Genomic DNA, 25,279 nt, shown 5'->3' on the forward strand with positions numbered 1-25,279 from the left:
CCAAGATTACCAAGTTGCTGTTATGCCAACACCCTGCTATGCTTCTCTAACAGCTGAAGTCCAACTTCTTCCTGCCCATCTTGGCCCTGAAATGGGCAGCAGATTTAATTTATTGAATAAGCAGAGTGCCTGGATACAAATCCCCAGCCTCACCCTCCTGGGCCTACACCCAGGGCAAGTGCCTCAGTTTTATCAAATGGAAAATAGGAATAGCAGTATCTCAATTGGACATGTTATCAGGAGGGACCAGTTCCTGGAGAAGGACATGATGCTTGGGAAGGTAGAGGGTCAGCGAAAAAGAGGAAGGCCCTCAACGAGATGGATTGACACAGTGGCTACAACAATGTTCTCGGGACTGGGCAGTGTTTTGTTGTTGTACATCGGGTCCCTATGAGTAGCAAATGACTGGACGGCACGTAACAACAACAGTATCTCAAGGCTCTGTGAGGATTAAATAAAGTAATATTTGTAAAGCATTTAGAACCATACCTGGCACAGGGTAAGGGCTGCATTTGTTAACTGTATTTGAATACCTGTTTTGTTAATCTAGAACCAGATAAGAAGGGGCCATTGCACCTAGCTCAGGGTGAAGAAGGGAAAGAAACTCATGTCAACATGATTATGATCACAGGATTGGGGCTGGGGTAGAGCCAGCATGAAATGGGAGATGGGGAAGCAGTGGCAGTCCCTAACTGCTTTCAAGAGCTACTGGGGAAGCACTTTCTCCAGAGCTAGAAGTAGCTTTCCCCAACCTTCCCCTACTTCCTCTGCAGCAGAGGCAGTCAGAGGCACTGCCTGCCCACCCACCGTCATAGTCCCTTCATGACCCCACCTGTCACCCTCTCCCTGCCATCCCGGTCCCGGCACTCCTTGCGGGCCCTCAGCCGCAGGGCCTGGTTCTGCCTGATGACTGTGGCCTGAATGATCTCCACGACCTCCACCTCCTTCTGGGGGATATATGTACCTGGGAAGGGAAGATGATGTGGAGATTAAAGGTCAGAGGATATTGGGGCTGAGGTGGGAAGGCAGGAAGGCCCTGACCCCAACTTGGGCTCTATGGAAGAGGAACAACTTACCAGGTCCTTCAAATAGCCACTCGTCTCCTGCCACCACCTTGTCTCCATTCTTATCCTCAAAATCCAGCAATGCCTTAAGATGCAGGGCAGTGTTGGGCAGAACCACCTGCAGCGGGGTGATGCCCTAGTGGGAGAAAGGGGTTCATGGGCAGCTGTCTTGGGACTCTAGAGGTCAAACCTGATACCTTGGAGATCAGAGCCCATGGCAACAACCTTTACATGTCCCGAAATAAGATCCTGGGTGGAATGTGTAAGGTAGGGGTAATTCCAAAGCCACCTGGTCTGAAGAACAAAGCGATGGCATCCACAGAGCTAGAAGATGCCATTACTGATGAGCCAGAATAACATGTTCCTCCTGCAGAAAGTGTTTAGAAATAGTGAAGTTTGGTTGCCGTCGAGTTGATCTGAACTCATAGTGACCCTATAGGACAGAATAGAACTGCCCCATAGGGTTTCCAAGGAGCAGCTGGTGGATTCAAACTGCCAACCTTTTGGTTAGCAACTGAACCCTTAACCACTGCACCTCCAGGGCTCCTTAGAAATGGTTTGGAGCTAGTAATTCACTATGAGGGAAACTGGTTAGAGGGCTTGGTGGGGGTTGTAGGAGAGACATGGGAAGCTGCATAAATAAATACTTCATGGCCTAGTGTGAGGAGGCTGTCCTTCAGACCAGCCCAACAGCTATGGTCTTCCCCATTCCTCCCCCTGCTAGCATCTTAGCCTCAGAACAAACCACCTCCCCCAGGCCTGATGTTTGTCAGCAGGGTTAAAAAGATGCAATTCCAGGCTAGGTGTCAAAGTGTCTAGCCACCTCCCCCTTCAGATGGTCAGGTGGGAAAATCTATATTGAGCTCCATGTAGTGAGACACATAGGCTTTGATGTATAAAAATGTCTAGGGGAGAGACTTGGAATCCCTCACCTATGGCACACATGTAGCAGAGCTTTCCATCCCACCTAACTAGTCTACCTAGCCAGGGAGGATTGGCTTAAGGAAGGCCCTTTGAGTCTCTTGTCTATGGTACAATGTGGGGTATGCATAGAAAAGTCACTATCTGCCCAGATAGCCTTTTCGAGTCAAGGGGGGACTGGCTTAAAAATGGATCTACGTTTATTCTGGTGTGCTGTCTGCTTCGTTTTGTAAGTAATAAAAGCTGCTTTCCTGTGCTGACACTCTGGGAGTGTCATGTGTGGTTCAGGCTCTGATCAGATGGATGTGATACACATGGAGAGATCACTATCAGTGGTGTCCTCTTCCTAATGGCATGGCTATTTAGGATCCTGGGACCACCAGAGAGACAACCCGTGAGTGTATCACACCAGTGTACCTTGTGACTTTCTAGGAAGTATAAGGATGCAGGAAGGTATAAACTGACATAACAGGTAAGCTTTAGGCATGTGGCTTTATCTCAAGGTTGCCTCATGGGCAAAAGATGGCCTTTGTACTCCAGTCATCACCTCTCTTTCTGTTAGGTAGAAAAGGGCCTGGCAAAAAGTACTCAAGCTTTTTATAAGTTTAATTTCTAGAAATACTTGTACAAACAGGACTTCATTTGATCTTTGACAATGTTCTGAAGGAGGCAAGAAAGCAAGAAAATAGAGGCTCACGGAAGTCAAGGGATGTGACCAAGGTCACACAGCTAGCAGGGAACAGAATCAAGACTTGAACCCAAGTCTTTGGTGAAGCCTGTCTGCCCCCCTTTCCACTGATGCTCTCTACTCTGGCTAGACGAGCCCTGAGGGAGAGAAGGAGATGAAGCAACTCTACCCACTGACCACAAACTAGGGTAGGAGAGAGGCAGAGCTGCAGGCTCACTGCTTGGGCAAGCCTTCTCTGTACACCTTCTATGTGCATGGCTCTCTGTCAGTTATGGTAGGGGCAGGAGATACCGCCTGTCATCCTGGGGTTTAAGTTCTATCAGGGTGATAAGACAGACACAGACACCTTCTCCAAGCAGAGTGCAGGCAGTGTCAAGGGAGACAAGCTCTACAGAAGTTCAGATGAAGGAGAGGGTAGGGAAGGTCCCCAGAAGGTGGTGTTTGATCTGGGGCTCAAACACAGAGCTGGCTTTTGAGACACATGTGGAAGAAGGAGAAAAATGGTGAGCATTTTGGGAAGAGTGTAGTCCAACATGTTTTCCACCTCCTGCATCTACTCTATCATCACTTCCTGTCTGTTCCATGCAAACATCCCAGGTCTACTTTGGTCTGTTCCTGCCATCACTGTGGTCTGAGTCATCAACATGTTTTCCTGGCTGATGGAATTATCTTCCCAACTGGTGTCCTGGCTGCCACCTTAGTCTCCTTCTAGCCCATCTCCCACACTGTTGCAGGCTTCTAGCTTGAGTGACTGGGTACACAATAGATGACCAAGTAAGACTGAGAATATGGGAGAAGGGATCTGAGGGTAAGGGAAAGTGGTAAGTTTTGATGTCCAGTATGAGGTAGCTGTAGAAGTGCTTCATAGGGTTTCCAAGACTGTTAATTTTTACGGAAGCAGACTGTTACATCTTTCTCCCGCAGAACAGCTAGTGGGTTCGAATCACCAACCTTTTGGTTAGCAGCCAAGCGCTCAACCATTGCACCACCAGGGCTTGGTCCTGTGCCATCCTCACAACTGTTGCTATGTTTGAATCCACTGTTGCAGCCACTGTGTCAATCCACCTTATTGAGGGTCTCCCTCTTTTTTGCTGACCCTTTACTTTACTAAGCATGATATCCTTCTCCAGCAATTGGTTCTTCCTGATAATGTGTTCGAAGTAAGCAAAATGAAGTCTTGACATCCTCACTTCTAAGGAGCATTCTGGCTGTACTTCCTCCAAGACAGATTTGTTCATTCTTCTGGAAATCCAAGGCAAATTCAATATTCTTCACCAACACCATAATTTGAAAGTGTCAATTCTTCTTCAGTCTTCCTTTCTTATTGTCCAGCTTTCACATGTACACAAGGCAACTGAAAATAGCATGGCGTAGGTCAGGGGCACCTTAGTCATCAAAGTGATATCTTTGCTTTCTAACACTTTAAAGAGGTCTTTTGCAGTACATTTGCCCAATGAAATATGTCGTTTGATTTCTTGACTGCTCCTTTCATTGACACTGATTGTTGATCCAAGAAGAATGAAATCTTTGACAAGTTCAATTTCTTCACCATTTATCATGATGCTGTTTTTTGGTCCAATTTTAAGGATTTTAGTTCAGGTAGAATCCATACTGAAGGCTATAGTCTTTTACCTTCATCAGTGAGTGCTTCAAGCCCTCTTCCCACTTTCAGCAAGCAAATTTGTGTCATATAATTAAACATGATATGACTTATATGTACCAGTGTGCAGAAATTAATTTGAAATATACTGACAAACAAAGGTATACAGCATGATAGCCTTTTTGTAAATAGATTATAATCAATTGGTCCAGAAAAAGGCATAGTAGAGAAGTTACAGACAAAAATGAAACAGAAATGATAGATGAGGGAAAAGGTCTTAAGAGATAAAGTGGGATATTTCAGATGCCTGGGTCCACCTGGATACAGGGGAACCTCCTCCAACAGATAGAAGGGAGATGAGAGTAGGTAAGGGAATGGGACACAGACCCAGATATTGCCAGATGGACTCAATTTTTAACTAAATAGGTAACCAAATTCTTCAAGAGTGGGGTGCAGAAAATAGGAAGAAAGTGGAAAACAATAAGTATTTAGAAGCATACAGAGAAAGTGAAAAGGTAGCTAGAAAGGAAGAGAACTGGTGGACAGAACTAAGGCTGGAAGCAACCCATTAATCCATTAGCTATTTATAATACTATCATCGTGGAGGCATCTGTCCACATGGCTATAGTTTTTCTAACAGGAACACTTTTCCTGAGTGTGAGAATGGAAAGGGTAGGTGGGATTTAACTCTGGTCCAGGACCAGTTTTGCCCCAGAGAGTCAAGGGTAGAGGAGTAGAGAGAGTTTGTGAGAAGTGTGGAAGTGATAAGGTCCTGTCGGAATAGCAAAAAAAAGACCAGGAAGAGAATCCAGAGATGGGTGAGAAGACAACAGAGGAGCGATAAGGAAGGGAGGGAGCTGGTGGGAAGGAAGAGGATGGAGTTTAGATCTCAGAGTTGGGGCAGGTGAGAGAATAACCAAGTCCAGAGTGGACGTGGTACTGGGCAGGGGCTGAAGCAGAACAGAACTTGTGAGGGTCCTCAGAGTTGAGGTCAATAAGGCCAAGTTGTTGGCAGGGCCATCTGCAAGGATATTAATGAGGGTTCTAGGACAGAAGGATGGATGGGGGTGGAAGGGAGGTCTGAGCCAGGGGCCCACTGAGCTAGTGATGGTGGGAAATGAAGTGATGGTGCTGCCAGAGGTGAATGCCTTGAAGGAGGAGTGTTGACTCAAGGGTAAAAAAAGAACGTCTAGTGGCATTGGGCTCCAAGGAGGGAGAGGCTTTGCCCTCCTGGTCTGAAGCACCCAGGATTTGACAGAATGACCTTCTACCATGGGCAGGGGCTGCTGGGGAAGCCCAAATCCTTGAGGCAGCAGAGGCTAAAACAGGGCAGGCATGAGGAAAGTTTTTACTCTCAGTCCTGGGGAGCTTTTAAATACTGATGCCTGGACTACTCTCCACCCGCACCCAGAGGTTGACTTAATTGGCCTGGGGTAGGGCCAGGACATGAATTTATTGTTTAACTTTTAATTTGGACAGTTTCAAATTTACAGAAAATTGCAAGAATAGCACAAAGAATTCCCATATACTCTTCCACCCAGATTCTCCAAGGGGTAACATTTTGATCACATTCTTCATCATTTCTTCTCCATACACACTATTCCCCTCAAGCTATTTGCATCTAAGTGAGCACCAATGCTTTAGAAAGCCCCCCAGGTCATGCTATTATGCACCCAGGATCAGTAACCACCAAGAGTTAGTAGAGGAACCCAGAGTGAAAAAGTATAAAATGGCAAGAAGATAAAGGGAAGAGAACAGTTAAGGAAATGGGGGTGGGATGTTCCTCTGCTCCTGGCCCAGGGCCTTAGGGCAGCACGGACAAGGCATTGGTGGAATTCAGGCCTCCGATGCCTTCTCTTGGAACAGGCCATCTGAGCCTGGACCTTCACTTGTCCATTATTGTTTTGTCACTGCCCAACACTGTCTGGCACTGTTCGTGTGAATGAAATGCATAAGTCATTTAGTGCCAGAACTGGCTGGGAGCTTCCAGCAGCCTCTGAGCCTGGTAGACTAGGTGATGAGATGGGCCAACAGTTCACAAAGGAGGGGTCATCTGTTGTGGGCATGTGTGGAGGAGGGGGTGATTGGGGGAAGATGATGAAAGGGGGATGAGTCAATTCTGCCCCACTGAGAGTCAGCAACTGTCCCTTCCCAGCCCCTCCCACTATCCCAGGTTGTTTTCCCCTCAGAAGGTAGTGGGGTGCCCTAGGACAGGGTGGCAGGACAGGGAGAGTGGGCACAGGCGAGGCAAGCCAAGATACCTTTTCCAGTGTCTCCCCTGGGTATAAGGGGAAGGGGTCCTGGGCCAGCCGGATCTCCAGGTCAGCATGTCGAAGCCGTACTTGTCCTGTGACGTCAAACTGCACTGAACCCTGGGCATCCCGGGACACAGGATTGGCCACTGTGCAGTAGTGGCGTGGGGGGACAGTCACCATGGGCACAGGGGCAAACAGTACCCTGTTGGAGGGTGAGAAGAGGGGTGAGGGCCCAGGCAGGGCCTCCCCCAACTCCCAGAGGAGGCAGTGAATGGGAGAGAAACCTGCCCACCTATTCCCTCAGGAATCCCCCTGTCACCTGAGGGAGGGCCACTCCTGCCTAAAAGAAGGAAGAAGGGGACTGGGGACTGCGACCATGACAGCCAGCCTAATGAGCACTCCTCAGCCCCAAGGGCTCCACACACAAGCAACCCCACACTGACCTCTCATTGTCCTGCCGGATGTAGGTCTTTGGCCCAACCTCCACGCGGGACACATTGCTGTTCTGGTCCAGGACATGGATATAGTGGTATGGAGGGATGCGGATGATGGACTCTTCTGTTGCCATGGTGATCCCAGGACTGGCCAGAGTGCAGCACAGAGAATTACAGACAGGTGGGGGAGAGGACACAGGATGAGCACGTGGAGTGGGCCAAGGAGGAAAGTCTCAGGAGGGACTGTGGTTGGGGGAATGGACCGGTCCTCCTCCAACTCTGACTGTTCCATGCTTCAGCACAGCCAGTGCCCTCTGCCTTTCTTCGTCCTACCCAGCATAACACGCCCATCGAGACCTCACCCTTGCCAAGAACTACCTGACGCATTAACCACTGAAGCTCAGAGTTCTTTGCTGACTCCCTTCCCTCCCTCCCACTAACATCACCTCCCCTAAACTGCCTTAGATCAAAGCCCCAGTCCCCACAGAGTGTGGGTGAATTGGTCCTTCTGCAAAGGCAGTGGGCCTTCAGCACAGAGGGGAAACAGTGGCTCTGAACAGCTTGCTGGCTCTTGGAGGCAGGCAGCCATTATTCCAGGAGATCCTGAGGGCTTCAGGTGTGTTCAAATATTTCTTATAAATACACCCCAGAGCCAAAGAATGTTTGCATGATCTTTATCTGCACCCCTACCCTTCTTTGTACTTTAAACAATCCTGGATTAACTGTTAAGACATGGTCCTCCTCTCATGGAAGGAAACCCCTGACAGAACTGATGCTCCCAGAGAATCCGTTGGACTGGAAATACACAAATCATTCTAGCCTTTTCCTCCCGAGTTCCCTCACCCTTGGCTCTCTGCTGCTATAGGCAGGGATGGCAGTGGGTAGAAAGAGGAAAGGAAGTAAATGAGTATGGTATTCCACCTACCCCCATCCTACCTGCTTCTGATCCATGTGGTTGACCGAAACCCCATCCCAACTGCCAGCACCTTTGGACTTTGGACATGTTATAACTCAAAGGGAACCGAGTTTACTAGGTGACTTAGAGCCTTGTCCTCTGAGACATTGGCCTGACATTTTTGAAGTTACTACCAGAAAGCAAGAGCACCTCTTCAACTCAACCATTCACCCAGCTTCCAACCTGGGTGAGGAATGGGAAGCAAAAAAGAAAAGGGGTAGCTTGGCATAGGAAAAATAGGCAGGAGCCATGAAATTACAGAATCAAGGCTGAAAGCAGCCCAAGAGAAGAGTTTTACATGGTGCAGTGCAATGAGCTTGTCTTATATATGGCTTTTCTTGCCTGGGTTTGTAGTTCTGCCAAAAACAATTGGTCAGGCTGTAGCCTGCCCCATGATTGGTCTACTTTATGCACTTTTCAGGGACTGGTCAGTCTATTATGCAAATAGAGTGTGTAAAACCACTCAATAGGATTAAGTGACCTTGTGGGAATTGGTTGATACTATGCAAATTAAGCGACTTTGGTCCACCAAGGGGATTGATCAGTTTGTGGTCTGGTAGGAGGGCTATGGCTTGAAACCGACAAGAAGTAGGCTTATGTAAGGGCCAAATGCACAGAGGTTAAGGGGGACTTCACTATCATCAAGAAGATACTGGAGCAGAGTACCTCCTTTGGACTCGGGGTCCTTGCGCTGAGAACCTCCTAAACACAGGAGACAGAGAGCTGTAACACTAAAGATGGGGCAAGACAGCATAAGAGGGCTCAGCAGCATGAACGGCAGCAGGATAAGTGACCGGAATCAGGAGACTGGTGTGAGGCATCTGCAATGGGCTTGTCAACACACAGCAAGAGACAACTGAGAGCCTTTGGGCAGGAGGCTTGCTGGCGGAGTAGGGTGCCTCCAAGCACTTGTCAGCGGAGCTAAAGAGTTGTAGCACTTGCCCAAGCACAGCAGTGGCCCAGAGAAGGCCTAGCAGTGGGCATGGCCGAGAGAAGGGTGGCCTGCCTGAGGGAGTGGCTGAGGAGAAACTAAAAGTTGTCTTGGTTGGAAGCTGTCTTGATTGATGAACTGCATCCTGTTTCCTGAGTTGTATCCTGTTACTTCCACGCTGATCCTGATCCCGAGTTGTAGCCTGTTACTTCACTAACAAACCACATCATCGTGAGTATGGTCTGTGAGTTCTGTGTGGCCCCGTCAATGAATTATTGAACCCAGCAGAGAAGCAGAGAGTGCCATGAGGAAGACAGCTACTGTCAGAAATTGTGAAAAAGTTGGAGAGTGGCAATATGTCTGACCGCCACCTCACAGCAATCAGCTTTGTGCTGATAATGATTCTCATCCTGCCTCATGAATGTAGACTTGAGGTCTGACACTAGTATATTACACATGGTCCACATCATCTTTAAAATTTCAATTTTTTGGATGGCATTTAAAAGTTATGAGTTTTCACACAGTCCTCACTTCCCACTTCTCTTGCAGAATTAGGAGACCAGGAACACTGGACCCACATTCCCACATGGCAAAATTGGCTGGAGCCAACTAGCAGCTGTGCTACATATGTGGGCACAAGCATTCCACTCGCTGCAGTCCCCACCATTCCCTGATGTCTTATACCTGGGTCACTGGCCTCACATCCTCTGCCTGGCTCCTGTGTGCATTTAAATTTACCACCTCTGCTCTAGTTTAAACTTTCTAAATCAGCACTGTCCAATAGAACTTTCTGTGATGACGGAAAAGTTCGAAATCTGCGCTGTCTTTGGACTATCACGTGTGACTTTGGAGCACTTGAAATGTGGCTAGTGTGACTGAGGAACTGACTTTTAAGGTTGAATTAAATGTAAAAGACCATATGTGGCTTGTTGACCTCTGACTGGACAGTACAGCTCTAAATAGCTGAGACCCAGATAGGACAATGAGTTATTCAGGATCTAGTGTCTGATCCTATTTTTCTAAAAGGTGATATGGTACAGTGGTTAGGGGCATGGATTCAAAGCCAGACTGCCCAGGCTTACACTGCTCATTTGTCCTGTCCATACCTTGAAAAGCCCTGGTTGGGCAGTGGTTAAGTGCTCGGCTGCTAGCCAAAAGGTCAGTGGTTTGAACCCACCAGCCTCTCTGAGGGAGAAAGCTGTGGCCATCAGCTTTCGTGAAGATTATTACAGCCTTGAAAACCCTATGGGGCAGTTCTATTCTGTCCTCTAATGTCGCTATGAGTCAGAATTGACTCAACAGCAACGGTTTTTTTTTTTTTTCCTTTTAAATTGTTTCCTTAATGTCTTACTTCATTTGAAAGAGGTTACAGTTTTGATCTGCTTTCCTGGTACACTTTCCACACCAGAGGGCTGTTATTCTGCTCCTCTTTGTTTCATCTTGCAACTTTGTATGGGACTTCACCTTACATACTGATACTTTTCTGTGGCTCATTTTGATGTGAGGTTAGTTTCCCCGAACTTGTAGGAGGGTGGCTTTTCTAGCTTCAGAGCTCCCTCTTCTGTTGTTTTCCAGTAGTGTGCAAAAACACAGGGGCTCCCTTTCTAGTCTCCTGACTCTGTCCCCACTCCCCACCCGACCCCCTACCCCCCCACCCCCAGTTATCAGGCCTTTCTCTCTCCTTCCTTCCTATTTCCCTGTCCTTCTCAGGTTGTCCCCACTCTCCTAAGTTGTTCCCAGTGTGGGGTCTTGTCCTGGAAAGAGTACTTTCAAGAGTCCCCGGGGGCTGGGACTGCCTGGGTCTAACACTTATTCGCTGTGTGATCTGAGACAAGTCAGTTGACCTCCCTGTATGTCAGTCTCCTCATCTGTAAAACGGGCATGGATAATGGCAGCTACCTCAGAGTTATAAGGATTAAGAGATTTACTATATAAAGTCTTCAGAGCCTGGCTCAGGTTTTTTCTGCAGAGGCAGGGAATAACCCCTGAAGCCCAGCTTTCCTATTCAGTTAGGGGAAGTGACAGCACCAGAGGCTCCCTACCCCCCTGGCATCCCGGCCTTAGCGCTCACTTGTTTACTGTCGGGAGGGTGGCAAGTCTGTGGCGTCCCAGCTGTGGGGCTAAAAGAACAGCAAAGCAGGGGCACCGGACAGCCAAGCGGAGCCTTTTCCAGCTGCTCCGTTGCCAGGTTCTCTACAGGGGTGGGAGCCTGGCCAGGAAACCAGATGGGGAAGAGGAAGGGCCAGGGCTGCAGGAGGAGGTACAGACAAGGCTCTGTGAGGCTCCCCAAGGGAGATCTAAATTCTGGAAGGCCACAGAGGGCTAGGAGCCGGCTCTGGGAATAGCCTTGGTTGGCTCCCTGTTCGATGATCCCACATCCCCCAGGGCTGAGGCCTCCCCACCATCTGCCACCCCAGCTGGGCCCAGTCAGGGGGACTGAGAGCTTCACCCAGCTCAGTGACTCAGCTGAGAATCATCCACTTAGCTGATAGGGCTGGGCTGGGCTCCTGCCTTGTTCTAAGGCCAAGTCTTTATTGAAGTACCAGGACCCTGTTTTCCCTTCCTCACTACCCACCTGACCTACTATGCCTAGAAGTAGGTCCACCTGCCAACTTCACCCAGAACAGGTTTTGCCTTCTTACGCTTGCCACCCCATCCTTCCATGGAGGTGAGCCCAATAGGGGCCTCTCAGGGGATCCAGGCAAACCATTTGACTCAGCCAGCATGTCCCTGACAAGTCTCAGATTTAGACCTTTGTGGTTTACCAGATGACACTGTGTACAGTCAGATCATTTTATTTCCAATATATTGAGGCCCTCAAAAGACAATGGTTATAACTGTGTTAATATTTGGAAGGTCTGACCCAGCCCTTGGGATTGGCCCCAACTCCCACAATCTACCCACCCTCCCACCTACCCAGACCTCCCTTCAGTCTTTGCCTCTGACATCCATCCCCTATTCTACTCTCTTGCCCAATCACACTTTCTTCAAGTGTCATGAGGCTCCTGCATGAACCCCACTCGACTAGTGCTAACCACTGCCAACTTTCACCCAAAGTCTTGCAGAGACCAGTGTCTCCCCTGCACACAAAGAAGGGAGGGGTAATGGTTGGGTAAGGTGAGAACAGAACAGCCTGTAAGAAGCAGAGGCTGATTTCACCTTCTAGTCAAGAGACCAGCCTCTTGGCTCAGAAAGTAAATCTGTGCTACAGCATAAATAAATAAATAAATAAATAATGAATGACTGAATTACTATAAAGAGATCTTCAGGGTCAATTCCAAGTGGCTGAAAGAGTGAATCTTAAATTGCAAATGCCAAAGTGACTGCACTGTCTAAAGCCTTGCTACTCAGTCTGCTCCGCAATGAGCAGCATCAGCACCACCTGGAAGCTGGATAGAACTGCAGACATTTGGCTTCACCCTGTTATTGTTAGGTGCCATCGAGTCAGTTCCAACTCAAACTGACCTTACGTACAACAGAACAAAACATTGCCCAGTCCTGCACCATCCTCACAATCGTTGCTATGCTTGAGCCCACTGCTGCAGTCACTGTGTCAGTTTATCTCATCGAGGGTCTTCCTTTCTTTCACCGACCCTCTACTTGACCAAGCAGGATGTCCTTCTCCAGGGACTGGTCCCTCCTGATAACATGTCCAAAGTACGTAAGACTAAGTCTCACCATCCTCCCTTAAGGAGCATTCTGGCTGTACTTCTTGCAAGACAGATTTGTTTGCTCTTCTGGCAGTCCATGGTATATTCAATATTCTTTGCCAACACCATAATTCAAGGGCATCAATATTCCTTTGGTCTTCTTATTCATTGTCCAGCTTTAGCATGCATATGAAGCGATTGAAAATGCCATGGCTTGGGTCAGGTGCACCTTAGTCCTCAAAGTGACATCTTTGCTTTTTAACACTTTGAAGAGGTCTTTTGCAGCAGATTTGTCCAATGCAATACATGCTTTGATTTCTCAACTGCTGCTTCCATGGGTGTTGATTGTGGATCCAAGTAAAACGAAATCCTTGACAACTTCAATCTTTTCTCCGATTGTCATGATGTTGCTTATTGGTCCAGTTGTGAAGATTTTTGTTTTCCTTACGTTGTGGTGTAATCCATACTAAAGGCAGTAGTCTTTGATCTTCATCAGGAAGTGCTTCAAGTCTTCTTTGCTTTCAGCAAGCGAGATCATGTCATGTGCATATCACAGGTTGTTAATGAGTCTTCCTCTGATCCTGATGTCACATTCTTCTTCATATAGTCCAGCTTCTTGGATTATTTGCTCAGCATATAGATTGAGTAAGTATGGTGAAAGGATACAACCCTGACGTACACCTTTTATGATTTTAAACCAGTCAGTATCTCCTTGTTCTGTTTGAACGACTGCCTCTTGGTCTATGTACAGGTTCTTCATGAGCACAATTAAGTGTTCTGGAATTCCCATTCTTTGCAATGTTATCCGTAATTTATTACGATCCACACAGTGGAATGCCTTTGCATAGTCAATAAAACACAGATAAACATCTTTCTGGTATTCTCTGCTTTCAGCTAAGTTCCATCTTACATCAGCAATAATATCCCTTGTTCCATGTCCTCTTCTGAACCCACTTGAAATCTGACAGTTCCCTGTCAATATACTGCTGCAACTGCTTTTGAGTTATTTTCAGCCAAATTTTACTTGTGTGTGATATTAATGATATTGTTCAATAATTTCTGCATTATGTTGGATCACCTTTCTTTGGAATAGGCACAGATATGGATCTCTTCTAGTCAGTTGGCCAGGTAGCCATTTTCCAAATTTCTTGGCACAGAAGAGTGAGCACCTCCAGCACTGCATCCACTTGTTGAAACATCTCAGTTGGTATCTGAAGGGGAAAACAGGCTTTGCGAGGCTGAACATGGCTGCCCTCATGCTTTCCATGAGTTCACTGCTGTTTCTGTTCACTGTTGTTTTCCAAGCCCCTGTTATGTGACCTTGCTGAGGCAGTCCTATACAACTCGCTGGCTTGGGGCCACCTTTATCCTTGACCACTATAAAACCTCTGCCCCCTTCTACTGCTGTGTGTGGAGATCTGCCCTTGTCCTCCTGCCGCCAAGGACTACTGCCTCGGTATGTAAAGCTCCCTAATAATATAAACTCCTTTGCTGCTACAGTGGAGTTGCCTTCCTCTTTCTTTGGTCTCTCAGCACCCTCCAATTTTGAAGTCAAATTTCAAGTTACTGGTCCATGCCTGGACAATTAGCAAGCTAGCCAAGAGACCAAAAAAATAGCAAGTGGGAGTCAGGTATCCACAGGGGAAATCCTGGGTTGGCCAGAAACCTCCACGTGGGCAGATCTGGCCCATATGCTTGATGCATGCAGCCTACCACGAGTGGTGGGACGCCCCCAAAATGCCAAGCAGCATAGCACAGTTGTGGGAAGATGCGTGCCTTCCTAAGTGTGGAAAGGAAGCTAGGAGAGTGACAGCAGCCATGGGATGGCTGCTGCTCTGGGCTGTTGGGCTGGCCACCAAGGCCCAGCTAGCTGCTCAAGCTTGCATAAGAGCCCTGCAGGAAGAGTTGCAGTTAGAAAGAGATGTTCACCAGTCCTGTGTGGCAATGAGTTGCGTTTGAGAGCAGGATGAGCAATTAGAGATGCTCGCCTGCAGGTTTATAAGGATGGGAGATTCAGGGGCTAGGGGAACAATTCCCTAGCCATTGCTCAAAGCCCTCCAACAATGGGACCAGAGACAGTTGAAGGAGCTAAGCAGGTTCCTGCGCTGAGCACACCCTTTTCTGGCATACAGTAAGACGGGCACAAAACAAGAGTTAAAACAGCAGAAAAAAAAAAGAATAAAAAGCCCTTCAAGACAGCTTGTGTTCAGTGGCCTTGAAGAGACCTTAGAGGCCCTCTCTAGAATTCTCTGATAACTACCCCACCGAGATAACCAAGCAGCAACACAGCTGAAGCTACAACAGTAAAAACCAAAGGAAACCCCCCGTTGCTGTTGAGTTGATTCGTAGCGACCCTATAGGACAGGGCAGAGCTGCCCCATAGGGTTTCCAAGGAGCAGTTGGTGGATTCGAACTGCTGACCTTTTGGTTAACAGCCTGAGCTCTTAACCACTGTGCCACCAGGGCCCCACAACAGTAAGGGGAAAACTAAAAGAAATGGGCCCGCCTCCATGTTACCAGGCAACTGGACTGAGCCCATGCTGGCACTTGGTATAATGGAGGTGTGGCTCCACGAATGACTGACGGCTCTGCCAGCTTTGCCCAGATCTTCTCACTTTCAGAAATAATTAAGACTAGGATTAAGCCTAGGTCCCTCTGACACAGGAAGGAAAGTGCCAAAGGCAAGGATTAGGGCAGTGTTGACGAGAGGCGACTGGGATGTGAAGGTATAAAATCCATGGGAAAAGGGATCCAGTAGTGAATGGGATGTGGAATTGATAATAGAGGAGGAGTCTGACAGTGCAAAGCATCCCCCCAGTACGCTCCTCAGATGAAAGCTACTTGGGAACCCGATGACCCCAGAAGTTTTGTTACTATGTCTGTGGGATATGGGGGAGAAGGTATCTCTTTAAGTGGAGCCAAGACTAAGAAACCTGCGAGACTCCTGTCCAAGGGGACCATCCAAAGGCTCCTTGAAAGTGACACGAAGGTAGATGGAAGGCAGATGTAGGGGGACTTAGTGGCTGCTGGAGTGGCAGTGCAGGAGATACCTAAGCACCCAAATGCAGTATTGGTTAGTCTTTGCTAGGATCTGAAGCAGAAGCAACAGTATTGCCCTCTGGGTCCTACTGCCTGGCACGAGGAAGTGCCCCTTGCAGCTGGGACTAGGGGTGGGGCTGAAGTTACCCGCAGGTCAGGGCCCTGCAGGGGGACCAGAGGCCCCATGTAGAGGTCATAATACACTGGTTAAGAACAAACAAGCAGCGGGTGCTAGCTCTGGTTGATTCTGGTGCCAAGTGCACCCTTATCTTTGGAAATCACGAGTGGTTTCAAAGACCCACCTCCTCCCAGCAATTGGTGAGTACTGCCGGAAGTCCAGAAAGTCCCTCTGCCTAGCCATGAACTTCTGATCCTTCTGATCCTGCAGGGGTCCAGAGCATCAGTAAAATTCGTAGGGGTTGTCTGGTTGGGTAAGACCCATGTGTTGCCTGAAGCCATACACAGATGGCTCTAGCCGAGGTATGCCACCACTGTGGATGGCGGTGGCTGTGCAAGTTTCCACTGATACTATTTGGTTTGAAACCAACTCAGGGCAAAACAGTCAATAGGCTGAATTAAGGGCTATGTGGATGTTCATTACCCACGAACCCTGGCCCTTAACCCTGTGCACAGACAGTTGGGCACTGGCGTGTGGGCTAACTATGTGGATAAGCCAATGGCATAAAGAAGAGTGGACAATAATGGGTAAAGTCCTGTGGGGAAAAGCCTTGTGGTAGGACATGTGGGATCACCTTCAAACCCCAGATGTTGACCTAACTGTTTTTCATGTAACAGCACATTCACCCCCTCCCTGCTGGAAAACCGAGAAGCGGACCCTATAGCACAAGTTAGGACAGTGCATCCCGAGGGGGAAGCTGCCCATTAGATTCACCAGAAAAGCTGACACTGTAGTGCCCATGTTGGTTAGAAAATAGCCAAAGAGACAGGCATAGGAGTAAAGTATAGTGATCTGGTGGGTGCTGTGCAAAATTGCCCCATGTACTCAGGCCAACGCCCAAGGCATCTGCCACACAATCCTGGGCAGATACATAAAGGAACACAGCCAGTTATGGACCAGCAGGTAAATTTTATAGAGCCTCTACCCCCCAGTGAAGGAGTGAAGTATGCTCTCATTTGTGTGGGCACTGTCACTGGCTTGACAGGCGTTCCCATGTAAACCAGGCTGCTATGATAAAGGAGTTATAAAAATTGAGTATTATGTACAGGATACTCCAAAGGGTTAACAGTGACCAGGGGTACACTTTACAGGTCACAATATGTGTGACTGGGCAGCTGAGAATGAGGCATTACCACCTACCCTACAACCCCCAGGCACGGGCCTGATAGAAAAGAATAATGGTGTCCTGAAACAACAAATATGAACCCTTTACAGGCAAGTCTTCCCTGGCAGGGTGGACCGAGGTGCTGCCTGAGGCTTTGAGGTTGATAAATTTGGCCCCCACTGAGGCTTTAGCCCCAAATGTCAGACTAGGAGCCTCAAGTGACCCTCCAACAATGATCCGAGTAACATCACAGACTCCAGAAGTGTATCCACCAAGGTTGTTGCTGGAACAAAGGAGCATGTTCCTCTGGACACCCCAGGACCTGGCACCGGGAAGTGGAAACACCTATTGACACCTGTCATGGGTCACCCCACCAGCGTGGAGGCAAAGGAACTAATCAACCTTACGTGGGGGCCCACCATCCTACTGCACGGAGGGCCTCGGCAGTCACACTTCACACGGAAGGGAATAATGGCTATACCACGAGGGATGGAAGTGGGTCTCCTTTTCTGGCATACAGTAAAACGGGTAACTTTACTCATAACCCCTAAGGTGACCTCCCTGGGGCAGCATGTATGGTACACTCAGCCAGGAAAAAATGCCTAAAGCAGCCACTATTCTCACTACCCCAGGGAAAGCCACTAGTGTGATCCTAGTAGGAGGGGAAGACTTAAAACCTCTTGGTACCTACTAAACACCTGTCTTTCCGACCGTAGGTATGGTCTACTCTGCCTTCTTTCCCTTCGGGGCTGCCAACCTCTACCTAGAGTGGGTTCAGAGCTTCACCATAGTCCACATCAAAGCAGCTGCTGGGTCTGTGGACAACTCCCCATCTCAAGCACCGAAGGCATGCCTTGGAGCGTGGAGCCCCTGACCGAAACTAGATTCCCAGTGATTTGGGCACCATCAGCAGCTCTGGTTGAATGCAACTACTCTCAACCCTGGCTCTGCATTAGAGCCACATGGAGATCTTTTAAAGCCACCCACCTCTGGTGGTTCTGGTTTAATTGGTTTGAGGTGGGAACCAAGTGTTATTTTTAAAAGCTCTCATGCTAACTCCAATATGTGGCCAGGGTTGAGAACCAGCAGGGGCAATATGAATCTGGCAGGCTCTGTCACTTACTAGCGTCTGAGCCTTACTCTCCTCAGCTGTGAAATGGGAATAAAAGTAACTGCCTCCTGGAGTTGAAAGGATTAGAGAATGGAGGAGTACACAGTAGACGCTGACTGAGCAGTGGCGAAGGGAAATGATGAGCTCTGACTACACACTGGGAACTTCATTTATTCCCCTCCAGCCCCCTCTCCCATCCCAGGTGCTGGTGAGACTCTGGGCCAAGCAGTCCCCTGGCCAATATAAGCCCTTTGTCCCTGCCCCTGGGCTCTTGGTCCAGGCAGGCATGATGTTAGCGGTAAGGCCGCTGACCCAGCCCTGCCACCACTGAGTCCTCAACCTTACGGTTATCTGGAGCATTATCTCCTGCTGTCCAAACCCGAGTGCGTAGAAAAGGCACGCGAAGTTCAGGATGAACAGGGGCTCATCTTTGCGGAGTTTTCCCTCACTGATTTTTAAGTCAAACAGTCTTTGTTTAAAGACCGTGAGTCACATGACTCAGGAAGTACAGAAAAGCTATTTTCACCAGGCAGCCTCTCAGCAGGGAAACCGTGGCATCTGCTTTAGAGGGCTATTAGTGGAAATTCTTGAGAAGACGCCTCATGTGAATCACTGTTTTTAGCAGCCAAGTTTTAGGAATGTTTCTTCGTAAGAAAATCTTATCCGAGCTCCAGCCCAACTGGACCACCTTGTGGGAGCAAGAGCAGCTTGGTGGGCCCCACGTGGTAGTGGTGCGGGAGGGGGGGGTGCGGGCAGCTCTGCCAGCCAAGGACTCTGCTCATCCCTCTGCCCAGATGCCAGCAACTAGTGCCAACCACTGTAGTTGGAGGACCGCCAGATGAGAAATGACCCAGGAGCCCAGTTTCAGAACCCTAGATCAGTGATTTCAAACCCCTTCAATCACAGGATGCAGCTGGGATTGTTAATCCTGTTCATGCTGATTCCCAGGCCTCTTCCCAGACCCACTGGACTCTGAAACTTACATTTTTGCCAAGTGTCCCCAAATAACAGCTACCACTTATTAAGAAATTAATCTGTGCCAGGCATTATGTTATGCGCCTTTAATCAACTCATTTAATCCTCATACCCATAAACCCACTGCCCTCAAGCTGATTCCGACTCATAGCAACCCTATAAAACAGAGCAGAACTGCCCCATAGTTTCCAAGGCTGTAAATCTTTATGGAAACAGACTGCTACATCTTTTTCCTGCAGAGCAGCTGGCAGGTTCGAACAGCCAACCTTTTGGTTAGCAGCCAAGCCCTTAACCACTGTACCACTAGGGCTCCCTTTAATCCTTACCAGAGCCTAGAAAGAAAGGAACTTGCCCAGGACCACAATTATCAAGGGGTGGAGCCAGAATGCCACCGTGAGTATTATAACCACACAGTCCCCAAACCAGGAGGCAGTTTAGCTTCTCAAGCAGAAACATCAACAAGACTTTAACCCTTTCCTGCCAGGCGGTACATACTGTGACCATGAATTTTTCAGCCTCTGGGGTTTATTGGGAAGCTGCTTTCCCACTGATAGGGTGGGCTGCCTCAAGGCAGGTGCCTTTATGACTATTTGAAACTAAAGAAACGGGCATGTGCTGCAAATTACTGTTTTTACAGGGCATCGTATGAGGTGTCCGAATTTTTGATAGGAAAAATAGAAATTTTGAAAATTTTCATTGTTAACCATATGTACCAATAGACCCTGGTGGGGACTCTGGGGTATAATTAGTGGTACTTCATGTGTACCACTAAACACAGGGTAGTCTTGTGCGAGTGGGCAAGAAAAAAAAAATCCATACCACCTATGAAAAATTCAGACCCACTCAATGATTCAGCATGCTTCCATTAATGAAAACACATGGTATCAACAAAAAATTCAAAGCAGAAAATAATTGAGTCACCAATGGATTAAGTCTAGAACAAAGGCTTAACAACCTGGGTGAGGCTGGGCACACCCCCAGGCAATAGTGCCAATGGTAGTTCAAAGGGGAAGGCCTTCTGCAATCTGGACCAGTGCCCAGATCCTGCTCCCTCAAATCCAGGAGGAGCTGCACCCAACAAGGAGGTGCAAGTACCCAGAATTAGCTTGGGGCCCTCAACTCAGGGTGGCTGCCCTACCTGCTCATGGCTATAGAGAGCTGCCTTGCCCAAATAGCCCCAGGCCAGGCCAGGCACCCTGTGTCCAAGGGTGGAAACAGGCAGTTTACAGGAGAGCCACCTGCCACCTCACCTGACAGCTAGCCTTTTCTTCATAACCCAGGGGTCCACCCAGGCAGGCAGCAGAGAACACAGAGGACATCTGCCTTAACAAGATCCCCCATCAAGTGCTTCACATCCAAGTGCCAGCTCTAAGATCTCCAGAACCTCAGGCTTGTGGGTCCAACTGAGCCTCCTGGTTTTTATGCAATACTACAGCATACTTCACTTCCCCCTCCTGAGGGGAAAGAAAAGAGCCTTCTCACCAAACCCCAAGCCCTCTGGAAATCAAGCCTACGTTAAGATCACCCTGCTAATGACTTCTCAGTTGATCTGCCAAGGCCCACAGTTGGCATAGCCCCATTAGGGCAGCAGGAGAAACCTCACATTCGGCAGAGATGAGAGGTCTCGATGGGGACAAGCCACATTCTAGGGGCTCAAGGGGACAGGTCAGGGCCCAGGTCACAGATTTTCGGGGTTATGAGCTGATGAGTTGATCTACCTTTGTTTTAAAACCCAGAAAAACCTCCAATGAGGAGAGCAAAACCTCATGAGGCAAAGCCTCCTCCCAGCTTCTTCCTCCTCTGGTTCAGTAAGGTCTTGCCTGCCCCAGCAGAAGCATGGCCCTATAAAGCAGGGTGGCCTAGAGAGATTCTTGAGGGGCACAGAGTCCCACCACTGGTTTGGGGTTTGGGGGTCAGTAAGAAGTACTCACTTTCAGAGGGGCAGCTGAGCAATTCCTCGCTCTGATCAGATCGGGAAACTCCCTCACTCAGCCAGGCATCGCTTCCCAGCAAGGGCAGGGCGAGGCCTAGGGGTGGGGCTTGGCCACTTAAAGGGCCCTTGCAGCTGGACCAGAGCCCTGTTGGTGCAGTTGTTCAGAGCTATGGCTGCTAACTAAAACGTCGGTAGTTCGAATCCGACAGCTGGTCCTTGGAAACCCTTTGGGGGGTTCTGCTCTGCCCCTCAGAGTCCCTGTGAGTGGAAATCGACTAGACGGCAGTGAGTTTGGTTTTTGTTTGCTTGTTTGTTTGCGGCTGGTTCTCCCCAGAGCTGCTTCCGCGGCAGCAGAAGGCAGGGCTGCTCATTCAGAGCTCAAGAATTTCTGCCTCTAAGCCAGCTGGCGGCACTGGGGTGAGACTAGGAAGGGTGACAGGACCTGAGGCGGGAGGGAGCAGGTGCTGACTGAGTTCACCTCTCATCCACCTGGCTTTAATTTCCCAATCTGTGTGAGTACAAATCTACCTCTCCAACCGCCCCTCCCCACCAAGTGTGGCCAACTGTCCAGGCTCAAGCCACAGCCCCTTTTCTTTTTTTATGATTATTATTTTAATTGTACTTTAGATGAAGGTTTACAGAGCAAACAAGTTTCTCATTAAACAATTAATACACATATCATTTTGAGACATTCGTTGTCAACCCCACGACATGTCAACACTCTCCCCTTCTCAACCTTGCATTCCCCATTACCAGCTTTCATGTCTCTACCTACCTTCTCGTCCTTGCCCCTGGGCTGGTGTGCCCACTTAGTCTCCTTTTGTTTTATGGGCCTCTCTAATCTATGGCTGCAGTGTGAACCTCAGGAGTGACTTTAATACTGAGCTATAAGGGTTTCCAGGGGCCATACTCCTGGAGTTTCTCCAGTCTCTGTCAGACCAGTAAGTCTGGCCTTCCCTTTTAAGAGCAGATAATTTTGCATCTTTTATTTTAGACTTAGGAAATTCAGCCCCAATCTCCAAATAGACGTTCAACAGAAAACATAAACACACGCACAGACCCCTTCCTTCCTGCCAGGTGCTTTGTCAGGAGCTTGGCATTTCTCTCCTCTGCCCATGTCCCCTGCTGTCCAGGGCTGGGGAAGGAGGGCCCAGCCCCAGCAGGTACGGACGGAGGGGACGGGACAGGCCGGGACTGCTCCCTGCAGACAGGGGCGGGGCGGGGGGGGGGGGGTGGCTGTGGAGGGGCTGGGGTCCTCTGAGTCCAGGCTGAAGAGGTCCCTGCCAGTGCGAAGAATCTGCTTCTCCAGCTTCTTGTGCCGCTTCATGTCTGAGAGGACCTCGTCCAGGCGGGCCTCCCGTTTTTGGAGAAGGAGAAGGTGAGACATGTGGAAGGGGCTGTGGCAGTGTACCCCACACCTGCCTGGCTCTTACTCATCACTTGGGGAGCTTCTTAAACATACAGATTTCACCTTCTGGGTCTGCTTCCAGGACCCCTTTCCTCCGGACATTCCCTTTGCTTTCTAGGAGGAAATGATGGAGAAAGCTGGGTTCTGCCTGGAAAGGAGATGTGGCAATACGAAAATGCAGTCATTGTGAATACCAGCAATGAGAGTCTCACAGATAAGAATCTTGTGTCAGAAAGCATCTTCATGCTCCCAGGGCCTGATCTGAAGGAGGACCTCCAGAAACTTAAAGGTTGCCAGAAAGGTGAAGCAAAATTGACCAAAGGATTTAATCTATCTGCCCGGGTCGCCATTCACACAGTGGAACCTAAGAGCTGCTATCGCACAGCGGCAGAGAGTTCCTTGTACAGCTGCTACACATACTTCAGCTGGCAAAAGTATAGTCAGTGTCTTCTGTTGGATTCTGTGTTATAAATCCTGCAAAATGAGGTTATCCTAAAGGATGCAACACACATAGCACTTTGCACTGTAAGGAAATTTCTAGAGATTCATGGGGAGACCACTGAAAAAGTAATATTTGCTGTCTGTGAACTTAAAGCGGCTACCTACCAAAAGCTGCTACCTCCGTATTTCCCGAGGGCTTTGAAGGAGAAGAGTTGGTCTTTGCTGTACTTTCCTGCAAATATTGGAAAAGCAGAAGGGAAGCCTGTGGTACCTGAACGGCAGATAAGGACAAATGAAAAGCCTGGTGCTCCAGAGGACAACCTAGAGGAGAAGAGATGAAGGCTTAGGAGTTGCTCTCTCTTTCATTAGCTCTCATGCTTTTGCTCGAATGGAAGGAGATACTGATAAGCAAAGAAGATTAATCCTTCGGGGACAGTTATCAGAGGCAGCCCTCCAGAAGCGGCATTAAAGAAATTATAATCGCTGGTTATGTCAAGCAAGACCTGAGGAGCTATCCGATATTGCTTCTCTAAAAGCCTTATACCAAACAGGTGTTGATAACTGTGGTCGCACAGTGAGGGTGGTAGTTGAAAGAAACATTTCTGTAACATTAATAGATGTGGACAAGTCTCTCCTGTATTTTATCCATTTAATGGATCACATTGCTGTGAAGGACTATGTATTAGTACATTTTCACACACTGACCAGCGAATACAATCACCTAGACTCTGATTTCCTGAAGAAACTCGACAATGTTGTTAATATTAAGTACAAAAGGAATTGGAAGGCTGTATATTTTGTTCATGCAACATTTTGTTCAAAGGTGTCAACATAGTATTTCACCACTTTTCTGTCTCAGGACTGAAGGACAAAATCCACCATGTGGACAACTTCCACCAGCTGTTTTCTGCTGTGTCTCCAGAACAGATCGCCTTTCCTCCTTTTGTCCTTGAATAACGTTGCCAGGAAAACGGCCCTTACTGTACATCTTATCCCCTATTGCCAGATTTGTGACCTGCCATCTTTCAGTGCTGCTGGTTTCCAAGAATGCCACTTTCTCCACGACTAGTCACCTATTGAAGTGATATTCATTTTCGTTGTAGAGATCTAGAGAGTCTTCTGTCCTCACCTCTCTGGTATTGTTTTAATTGACTGTATTTTCTGGCACATGAATTCTAAAAATGGTAGACCACTCAGAACTATAAAATTATTTTAAATTTGTATATTTGTATCAAATGGAAATGTTCATTTTTAGAAAGTTGTTATTAGAAATTGGGGAGCAACTTTTGAGTGTCTTCAGTTTCCTGAAAAGACACTGGATTCTTCATTAGACCAGGCACCAAGATTGTTCGTGTCATCTGCTTAACACTGAACGCTTCTTTTGTGTACTGAAGTGTTTCTCAAAATATATAGAACCAGCGTGTACTGACCAGTTGCATTGTTTGCTTCAGATCCTGGTGTTAATACCACTTACATTTTATACAGATAATTTGGTTATGATAAAAGACAATTTCCAGGACCAAGAATGTGGAAATGTATCTGATCAAAAAAAAAATCAAAATTATTACCAAATACAGGACTTGGAATTTTACTGCAAAAATAAATAAATAATATGGATTTCCAGGTCTCCGTCACGGAGGTTCTGAGGTTTGGGGTTGGGCCTCAGATGGGGTGGGCACTGATGGACTCTCTAAGGGGGTGATGGTGGTACACTTGAATTATGACAAGGCACCAGCAATGTGACAGTCAGGGAAGAACATCCCAGGCAGAGGGAAGAGCAAGTGCAAAGGCCCCAAGGCAGGAGCAGAGGAGAATGAGAGCAGGGGGACAGGTGAGAGAGAAGTGAAAGAGATGACACAGGGCCTTACAGGCCGGGCTAAGGAGTTTGGATTTCTCACTCTGTGTGAAATGGAGGCCTTAAGCAGAGAAGTGACATGGTTTATATTTTAAAAGTATCATTCTGGTTGCTGAGGCCGAGGCAGGGAGACCAGCTAGGAGCTATGCAACCATCCTGCAAAGAGACGATAGTGGCTTGGATGAGGGTGAGGTGTGGAAAGTGGAGAGAAGTGAATGGACTTGGAAATGCTGGGGGGCAGAGTTAATAGCACTTCCTTGCTGCATGCTTGAATGTTGGGATAACAGAGAAGAATCAAGAATGCCTCCAAGGCTTTTGGCTTGAACTTGGTGGATATGGATTCTGGGAGAAATCTGAGGGGAAGTTTGGAGGTGCCAGATTTTTGAAGAAACTGGAGTTCAGGTGAGAGGTGAGGGTTGGAGATTTAAATGATGTCCAAAATCACAGGCCTGGATGAGATGGTCTGGAACAGGATACAGATAGAAGACTTAGCCCTGGGACAGCCATCTTAAAAAGAAAAAAACTTTTCTGGTTGGTTTATTTAATAAATACTTACAGCGCTTATCATTCTACTCCTTTTACATATTATTTATGTAACAATTTTCAGTAAAGGATTTAATATTATACTTTGTATTTAGGCATACATGGATATATAAATATACAAATAGGTAATAAATGTAAAGCTTTAAAATATAATAACTTATTAGTATATTAAATAAAACAATGTATATATCAT

At 47.9% G+C, this 25,279-nt stretch overlaps 1 protein-coding gene and 1 pseudogene across 3 annotated transcripts in view; one reads left to right on the top strand and one right to left on the bottom strand.

The window, feature by feature from the left end:
* Positions 1-20,915, bottom strand: part of MVP (major vault protein) — a 33,407-nt gene extending 12,492 nt beyond the window's left edge. For all 3 annotated transcript variants that reach the window (XR_002825660.1, XM_023741032.1, XM_004386644.3), the window contains exons 1-5: positions 20,838-20,915; positions 6,972-7,109; positions 6,535-6,730; positions 1,077-1,200; positions 833-964 (exon numbers count right to left, since the gene is read on the bottom strand). Coding sequence is in view for 2 of the 3 variants with exons in the window: in XM_023741032.1 (XP_023596800.1) it covers positions 833-964; positions 1,077-1,200; positions 6,535-6,730; positions 6,972-7,096 (577 nt within the window). In the remaining variant the exon portion in view is untranslated. The remainder of the gene's footprint in view (positions 1-832; positions 965-1,076; positions 1,201-6,534; positions 6,731-6,971; positions 7,110-20,837) is intronic.
* LOC101354120 (ganglioside-induced differentiation-associated protein 2-like) lies at positions 17,539-23,963 on the top strand (annotated as a pseudogene).
* Positions 23,964-25,279: the final 1,316 nt, after the last annotated feature.

The sequence above is a fragment of the Trichechus manatus genome, unplaced genomic scaffold (genome assembly GCF_000243295.1).
Source record: "Trichechus manatus latirostris isolate Lorelei unplaced genomic scaffold, TriManLat1.0 scaffold00170, whole genome shotgun sequence".
NCBI lineage: Eukaryota > Metazoa > Chordata > Mammalia > Sirenia > Trichechidae > Trichechus > Trichechus manatus.